The 9,623-nt window shown below is 39.5% G+C and overlaps 1 protein-coding gene across 1 annotated transcript in view; it reads right to left on the reverse strand.

Moving 5' to 3' along the window:
- Nucleotides 1-8,703, reverse strand: part of PDHX (pyruvate dehydrogenase complex component X) — a 46,551-nt gene extending 37,848 nt beyond the window's left edge. Inside the window, exons 1-2 of the mRNA XM_083361420.1 lie at nucleotides 8,544-8,703; nucleotides 793-876 (exon numbers count right to left, since the gene is read on the reverse strand). Of these exons, the coding sequence (XP_083217546.1) occupies nucleotides 793-876; nucleotides 8,544-8,685 (226 nt within the window). The 5' untranslated portion in view covers nucleotides 8,686-8,703. The remainder of the gene's footprint in view (nucleotides 1-792; nucleotides 877-8,543) is intronic.
- Nucleotides 8,704-9,623: the final 920 nt, after the last annotated feature.

Consider the following 9,623-nt stretch of genomic DNA (forward strand, 5'->3'; position numbering starts at 1 on the left):
ATTTACCTGTGGAACTCCGGACTGTCCCCGACCTGCGCTCGTTTCGCTGGGACCTGAAAACCTGGCTTTTCGATCTATCTGGCCTGGACTGAGGGGGTTTTTAGTTTTAAGTTTTAACATTGTTTTATTGTTGGGCTATTATTAATTTAATTCTTTTTAATTCTATTTTTATCTTAATTTATATTGTCTTTTAAATATTGCCCTGTAAACCGCCCTGAGTCCTTCGGGAATAGGGCGGTATAGAAAAATAAATAAATAAATAAATAAATAAATAAATAAATAAATTTAAAAGTGTCTTTTATAAAACTGAAGGGGGAAAAAAAGGAAAAGGAGCACAAGGAAGTGAGCTACTTATCTATTCAATAAATTTAACAATGCAATTTGTTCCATTTGCTATAACCAAACCCTTCATGAGATTTTAGTTACATCAGCAACCATAAATACTTTTCAAGTTTTCCTTAGAAAACTGCTTATGTATAAATAGAAAATTGATTAATAGGTTTCTCTTACATAATTTAATTACCTTCATTTATACAATAATCATACATTGTTTAATCCATACACCCAACCAAAACTATAATGGTGCAAATTTAATAAATATGTGGATTAATGACATCTTCAATACTCTGTAAAACTGATAAAATTATACACGCTAAATCCACAACACATATCAAGACTAATGGAGTAGCAGCATTATAATAATATATTTTTTATGGAAAAAAGAATCAGGAGATTATATTGTAAAAGATATATTTCAATATTCAAGAAAGTATTTTAATAGCTCATACTTACCTTCTTTTTTCAGCCATTTCACTATATTTCCTTCTTCCATTGTAGGTGATAAAGCAGGCATAATGATTTTAATAGCAGGGATACCTGGGAGGAGGGGAAAAAAGTATCATCACCATCATCATCATCTTGTTGTTTCAGTTTCATGAGAAGAGCCAACACAGTAAATCCTAATCTGTAAATTTATGCAAACAACTTTTATCAGCCACTATATAAACAACTAGAGAAGTGATGCTTCCACAAGCTGTACCAAATTCCCAGAACCATGTGTGCTAAATGTAATTCATGGTGTAGTGGTTCTACAAAGAGCTGCTATGAGGACAATCTTAAGTGAAGGAAGAGTAACTATGGGCTGTGAAAAAAGTTGTGCCATAAGCTGAATTTGACCTAATCATATCATATCCTTAACTTAATAGCTACACATTGACAATGGAAAAGGCAGATTGGGTGGAATGTATTAAAAAGTGGAGTACAGAAATACAAGGCTGAATTCTGGAAAAAAAAACAAAATCTATTTCGACGGTGTTCAAAAACTACTTTTAATGATGTCATATCTGACATGAAAAAGGAAAGCGAAGCATTCTGTCTGTCTCTGGTGTTTCCAAGAACCCTCTTGATGGTATAATTGACTGGGGAGTGTGGAGGACATTAGTTTTTAGTGTAATCTTAATAATAATAATAAGTTGGAAGGGACCTTGGAGGTCATCTAGTCCAACCCCCTGCTCAGGCAGGAAACCCTATACCATTTCAGACAAATGGCTGGCCAGTCTCTTCTTAAAAACTTCCAGTGTTGGAGCATTCACCACTTCTGGAGGCAGGTTGTTCCACTGGTTAATTGTTCTAACTGTCAGGAAGTTTCTCCTTAGTTCTAGGTTGCTTCTCTCCTTGACTAGTTTCCATCCATTGCTTCTTGTCCTGCTTTCAGGTGCTTTGGAGAATAGCTTGACTCCCTCTTCTTTGTGGCAGCCCCTGAGATATTGGAACACTGCTGTCATGTCACCCCTCACCCTTCTCTTTGTTAAACTACACATACTCAATTCCAGCAACCGTTCCCTTTATGTTTTAGCCTCCAGTCCCCCAATCATCTTTGCTGCTCTTCTCTGTACTCTTTCTAGAGTCTCAACATCTTTTTTACATTGTGGTGACCAAAACTGGATGTAGTATTCCAGGTGTGGCCTTACCAAGGTATTGTAAAGTGGTATTAGTACTTCACGTGATCTTGATTCTATCCCTCTGTTAATGCAGCCTAGCACTGTGTTGGCTTTTTTGGCAGCTGCAGCACACTGCTTGCTCATATTTAAGTGATTGTCCACCAGGACTCTTGTATTACACTATCTTGTATATTGATCCCACATTAGGCTTAAGCAATGCATAACAAATCCAAATTATACCAATCTGTAAAGAAAAAGTTAGTAGTCCTTGTGTTATGACTGTTATGGAGCCTGGCCATCACAATTGTAAGTCACGATGGTTGTAAATCGGGTGACCCACGTGACTCAATTTTACAGGGGGTGATGCAAATGACCATAAATGTGGGCCAGTTGCTGGGCACCCAAAGTGCGGTCATGTTCTTGCTGGAGGAGGGGAACGGCCATCAGAACTTGAATCTGGCTCTTAAGTACCCCAGGGAGAGCCTCAAAACTTCAAGTGGTCACTAAGCAATCAATAATAAGTCAAGGACTACCTATAACTGACCCATGACATTATTTAGTAGTGTTACAAGTAGCAAAGAAATTGTAAGAGTGGATTAAGCAAGACCGGTAGTTTGACACGATGTTGCAAAAGCAGACCATATTGTGACATGTGATCTCATTTTAGATGGATAATCAGACTGTAAGTGGACAGCATCTACAGAGAGTTACTTACCTGCCAAGGGCTTTATTTACAGATATAAGAAGAGATTTAAATGATTCAGCTACATTCCCACCCACCCACCCCAAATTATTAGCTTGCAATTCTATGCCAGCAGAAGAGGGTCAGAAAACCACTCCTCCTCACCTAGAATGCCCTCCACAAAAAGCCCACCTCTGCTTATGGATTGACAGGGAAAGGAAAGGTTTGAAGAAGAAATATCTCTTCTTTTGCAACCATGTAAATCATTCTCTTCAAATATATTCATCAATCTGCATGGAATTTTTCATAGCCTATTGCAGACATGTCAAACTCGCGACGTCACGTGACGTTGTGCAACGTATCACAGCCTTTTCGCCATTGCTGGCGATGGGGTGGGCACGGCTTCCGGATGACGCGTCCAACCCGCGGGCCGGCAGTTTGACACCCCTGGCCTACTGCAATCTGAATAACTTTTAACTGAAGTAAATACTTTATTCTTTAAAGGAATTCCTTACGTTTTTTGAGGCATGGGCTTTGATTTAAAGGCAACCTTTTACCTGAAGTAATATCAGAATGGTGCATTATAGTTCACCTTCCCTTAATCTCTCATAACAGAGATATAGCTGTGAGAGTCAGACTTGTTAAAGCTTAAAAAAAGAGACCATTGAGAAACTCCATAACAACAGACTGAAGAACACTAAAAACATTTCAGAAAAATGTGATGCTGCCAAGAATGCTGCATGATTGACAAGCTAGATTCAGCAATTCAATGACACTTTAGCCCTGGGGTGTTCAATCTTTCGGCTTGCTTCGGCCGCACTGACTGAAGAGGAAATGCCTTGGGAAGCATATAAAATATATAATATATACATGTGGTGTGTGTGTGTATGTGTGTGTGTGTGATATGCATCAGGGCTTTTTTTTCTCATAGAACACTCAGAACGGTGTTCCGGCACCCTTTTTTTGCAAAAAACAAAACAAAAAACCTCCCTCTATTGGCTTTAGGAGTAGGCAATCTTGGCTCTTTTTTATGACTCGTGGACTTCAACTCCCTGAAATCCTGAGCCAGCCACACTGAGGGGAAAGAGAGAGGTTTCCAAGCTGAGCTTTGCTGGCTCAGGAATTCTGGGAGTTGAAGTCCTTGAGTCATAAAAGAGCCAAGTTTGCCTACCCTGCACTAGAGGAGGACATTAAAATTATTTACAAGGTCACTTCTTTAGGAACTAACCTTTTAAAATCTAAAACAGCTAATTCAAAAAAGCTAACAGGAAAGAACCTCACATTTTTCATCTGCTTCTGTCTTTTGGAATGTAAAATTAGATAACAAAATAATCTGTTTCTTATGTTAACATCTCTGCAATGAAATCAATAAAGGTAACAGGAAATGAGAAACATTTTTCTCAATTTAATATGTCTAATTTAGGACTTCCGGTGGCTCCGCGGCGACGGAGACAGCCTTCCCGGGCTGCCCGAGGCTCAGCTGTTGTTTTTTCGCCCGAAACAGCGCCGATCAGCTGTTCGGGCGATTTTGAAGCCCCCTCCTCAGGAGAAGAGGAGGGGGCGAGCTCCCAGGTAGGGGTAGAGTTCTCCAGGGCCGCCTGAGCTTATGGCTTGGGCGGCTGAAGGATTGAACTCCCCCGTAGCCTGGGCTGCTCCCAGCTGGCCGGCGCCTCTGCTCCTGATTTCTTGGAGCAGAGCCAGGCGTCTGGGACCACCCCTGCCTGAAGGAATGACTATGGATTAAAGGAGCAGGCAGAGTGATACAAGAGGAAAAGGTGAAGAGGATTATTATATTTTACTCTCCAGCTTGATGGACTTTTTTGGATTATAAATCTGAAGTGAAAGTGCGTCACATTTGGTAAAAGATGGCGACTAAACCACCCCCTAAAACTCTTAGGAGTGCTGGAACTTCTCCTGTGCAACAATCATTACTGCAGGCGCTGCATCCTCCTGATGTATTGACATCAAAGGACTTACAAGATGCTCTTGAAAAACACACCCAGGTAATTTTGGACTCAATTAATGATAGATTTGTACAGATGGAGGAGAAATTGGAGAAATTGGAGGAGAGAATGGAGGAGAGGATGGAACAGAAGTTCAGAGTGATGAAGGCAGACATCTTGTCTTCAGTGTGTAAAGTGGCTCGCTGTGTGGAAGAATTGGAGGAAAAGCTAGAAGATTTGACTCAAAAGAATGCTATATTAGAAGCAAAAGTATTGGAGAATGAAGATAAAGTGGAAAAAGAACTGAGTCTTGCTCAATATTACCAGATGCAGTTTGCTATTAGAGTTAGAGGTTTAAAGGAGAATACCAAGGAAGATCTAAAGCAGCTGGTTTCTGAGGCTTTTGAAGTAGTGTTGAAACAGCCAGCATCTGAAATAAAAGGAGGCATGGATAAAGTGTTTCGTGTGAATTCATGGATTGCTAGACAGAGAAAGTTGCCTAGAGATGTGGTGGTATATTTTGCAAAAAGGGAAACTAGAGATGAAGTTATACGAGCTGCTTATGATACTAAAGTTGTGATTGCTAATCAAGAAGTTTTGGTCTTAAAAGAAATTCCTCCAAAGATTTTAAGGAAGGATTTTACATTTCTTGTGCAAGAGCTCAAGCAACGAGATATAAGGTTTAGATGGGAGATCCCAGTTGGGTTGATGGTGACGCACGAAGGTAAAAGGTACCGTCTGGTTACTGTGATGCAAGCGCGTGATTTCTATAATAATGTTTTAAATGCAACGCCATTAACACTTCTGGAAGCTGAAAAGGGATCTGGAGAAGGAGTGCATCAAGAGGTCGAAGGTGGTCAGATAGAAGACAACGGTGTTGGAGGAGATCAAGATACAACTTCGTCGGATGATTCTATAGAACAGAGGGTGACGCGTGCTGCTGCAAAACGTTCTAAGAAGAGAAAATAGCAGGATTTGCAGAAGTCTATGGAATTTCTATGACATATTCATAGTCAAGGATGGGAGGTGGGAAAAGATCTGGGTGTAGACGTAATATATTTTTTATATGTGGTGGTTTTGTGGAAAGGGTGAGGTTTTTTTTGGACTAAAGTTTGGTGGAATATATAGAAGATTTCTAAATGGAGGTTAAAGTTTTGTTCGCAATCTTTTTTTTATTGTATGGAATAATTATAGATGTGGTACTGGAAGAGGAACGGCCGATTACAGAAGAGTGGACTTTAAAGTTTTCTGATTTGGTTGAGGTGGCGAAGATTTTGGTTAATTTGAAAGATTAGTTGTAAGAACGTTATATCATGGAATGGATAAAATGGATGGAGTCTATTTAGGACAAGTATAGGGTTGAGAAGTATTATATAGTATTTGAATAATTCTTTTTTCCCTTTTTTTTCTGTTTTTTTTTTCTCTTTCTATTTTGGGTTTTTTTTTCTTGTTTTTAATGTATATTTAATATTATTAAGGTTTGTTTTATCATATATAAGCTAGAAAGTGTTTTTTTTATTTTAGTTTTTTATATATATTTAATATTGCTAAGGTTTGTTTTATCCTATATAAGCTAGAGAGTGATGGATTTTAGAATTTATAGTTGTTAGTACATGGTTGCTTATGTTTGCTTTTTTTTTTCTTTTTATATATATACCTTGTATTCAGCTCTGGGAAGTCGGGGGGGGGAGGGGGGGGAGGGGGGGAGGGAGGGGGGGGAGGAGGGAGGGAGGGGGGGAGGTAGGGGGGGAGGAGGGAGGGGGAAGGGGGTTTTTTTTAAAGGAAAATTGTATTTTAAAACTTTTCAATAAAAAAAATATGTCTAATTTAGTTGATGCTAGAAAAAAATAGTATCTTTTGTACACTCTTGAAAACTATTTTGAATCTATAACCATCTATTACAACCAAACCACTTTAAATTAAACAATTCTTAAGAATGAAATATTCTTAATTTGGACTTTACTTTTACTGTTTGGACGGTTGTGTGTTTTGAAAAATAGATTATTTAGAATCTAGTTATGTTGCATTTCAGTCTAAATAATTAACCTAGTATATACATAACAATATATGATGTTTTCCATGGTGAGCTTAACATCAATAACACATTTATTTAAAAGGCTAAAATATTTTCTGGTGGTATTATCTGTACATTAAAATTTTGTTTAGTCACAATCTTTCACTTTTCACATTCTGGACAAGCAGTGGTCATCTATCCTAGCAAAAGATGTTACATATGTGCATAAGTGTAGCATATGCCTTTTTAAAAATATCAAACATGGAAAGAAACAAAAATAAGTCCAAAATATCTGTATTACATCCAGAAAAGCCAACTTTGCAACCAATATTTTTCATCCATAACTATGGCACCCTAAGAATACCTGCAAAGATGCAAATGCTTCTCTGGGATCAGTAACGCAGTAGGGATTGGTTTTTTCCTTCCAGTAACAGATTGCTGTGAAATACCAAACATGTCCTTGAGAATTCCAATGTTTGTTACAATTTTTTCTGGATGTGGTTGGAAAGAGGCTGTTTGGCGCCGGAGACCACTGCCACGAGGAACACAGCTCTTGGTCGGGGTTCAGAACAGCTCCGGATGGGGGCTCAGCACGGGCCGCAGCGTGGCAACTGCGGGGAGGGGAATCCCCATGGCGGCTGTGGGGAAGGGAATCCCCGCGGCATGTGGCTCCGAGCCACAGGGGCAGGGGTGCAAAGGACGAGCGGCGACGCTGTAGCAAGACACCAGCATCGCTCCCATTGATAGCACCTGAGTTCCAGCACCTTTTTTTTAGAAAAAAAGCACTGATATACATAATATAACAATGTTAAACATTTATGATCTTGTGGGATTGCATTATTAGTTGTCCAGGGCCGTTGGTTGGATACACCTATTTTAGCCTTTATGCACACTATACAACATCATTCCACTGAATGAATGAATACCGAGGAATCTTAAGGAGCAAAACCTGATAATTGCAAAACAACACATTTTTCCCTGGAACCAAATTAGGACAGGTAATTTAGATGTTTACAATGATCCTTTGATTCAATGATTAACTGCTTAGACCAGGGGTCTTCAAACTTGGCCCTTTTATAACTTGTGGACTTCAACTCCCAGAATTCCTCAGCCAGCATGCCTGGCTGAGGAATTCTGGGAGTTGAAGTCCACAAGTCATAAAACAGCCAAGTTTGGAGACCCCTGTCTTAGACTATCATCAATGAGACTCAATACTGATTAAAATCTGTAGCTTCCCGTTTCGTCTGCTTACAACTTTCCCTGCAAGCTTCCTCACTGACTTTCTGGGGAAAGTTGCAGAGATTACAAATGGCAATCATATGATTGCAAGGCAGTCGGTAACTACATTATAAATGTGAGCCAGCTGCCAACCAGCCCAAAAGCCATCATATGAGGACAGTGAAGGAGGAGGATGTTTTACAATGGCTGCAAGTCATTTTCAAAGCTGTTGTAACTGAATGGTTGTTTAAAAAGTGATTGTACGTTGAGCATTACCTATGGTTCACTTTAAAACAAAATCTGTATGTGAATTTATTAAAAAGTGATATACTATTTAAATATATTTGCATGTACAGAGAGATTGGCTCACATATGTAAGATTATTAAATCCTCACTTTAGAATGTATCTGGAAATAAACCTCAATCATCATAGTCAGATATACTTTTTGTTAATTATCTGCCACTTTATCTTTTTAGACTGAGGAATACAAATATTTTAAATATAAATCAATCAAGATGGTAGAGGACAGGAAGGCCTGGAGGAACGTTGTCCATGGGGTCGCGATGGGTCGAACACGACTTCGCAACTAACAACAACAAACCTATTTTTGCCATTTTCTTGAAACCGCTACCCCATAGAAGCACAGCCCCATCCCTGCTGCCTTCACCGGTTTACCAAGCCGAACCTCAGGTTTAACAACAAATGATTAAAAGAGCAATTTCCCTGGGAATAGTCAGGTGCTCACCCAAGGTTTCCGGGGTCGTGTGTAGGAATTTGCAGCCCACCGCCTGGGACAAGGAACCGAGGGGGGCTCGCATTAAATTCCTGCCCAGCAAGCGATTGATCGTCCCTCTGCAGCGGTGGATCAGCCACAAGGAGGCTGCCATCTTCCCCCTTTCCCTCCCCTTCCGAGGCCAGGCTGTCTGTTGCATTGCCTGAAAAAAGTATTCCCACGACGTCAAGGTGTCTATTCTGCCTGAATTCGCGCACGAACTCGATACTCGTACACCAGCCACGAGTTTTCCGAAGAGGGAAAATAAACATTCGTGAAAGCGTAATTTGTACTTTTAAAGCGCAATTTGCGCTTAACAGGAAGCCGATTCCATTTGTTTACGGTGATTGTTAAGAAAAAAATGAGGAAGAAACCATTCTGACTTTGGTCGATTTCTTTCAGTGCATCTTTTATATTTCAAGGGTTTTTTTTAATATGCGATATGAGCACAACCCCAACCAATTTCTTTTGTATGTGCATCGGGCCACAGTTCAGCTCCTCCCAGTAAAATAAAACCCTGTATTTGTGAGACACATACATATGCCCAAGCCTAGCCTCATTTCTTTATTGCCAGTTCACAAATGGTATATAAATGGAATGTACTATAATAGCATCTCTTGCATTGATTTCTATACTAGATATCAACAGAATAGCAAACATTGAAGGAAATTATGAAGAACTTCAAATGTTTCTTGCCTGATAGGTTCGATCTAAACACTTGTTGCAGAATACAATTTCCTTTAGAAGTCCATTCAGAACACACTACTAACGACAACAGTAATTTACCCGTGTTTAATGCAGTCTGGCACCAGTAATCTTACGTTTTAACATGCTTTGGTCTGAGGAAAGGAAGTAAAACAATTTTGAAATAAATAAAAGGAAAGCTCATTTGATATGTTCAGGAGGAAAACACAAGCGATCCAGCCACTTATAAAACAGACCATTATTATCTAGTCAGATAGCTGAAGGGGAGGAAAGGATGGACAGGGGTAGTATTTTATGAATCTACCTCTGTGTATATCCTCCAGCTACCTAGCATGTAACCCGGTTGTA

Source organism: Vipera ursinii (genome assembly GCF_947247035.1).
Source record: "Vipera ursinii genome assembly, chromosome: 1".
NCBI classification, from domain to species: Eukaryota; Metazoa; Chordata; class Lepidosauria; order Squamata; family Viperidae; genus Vipera; species Vipera ursinii.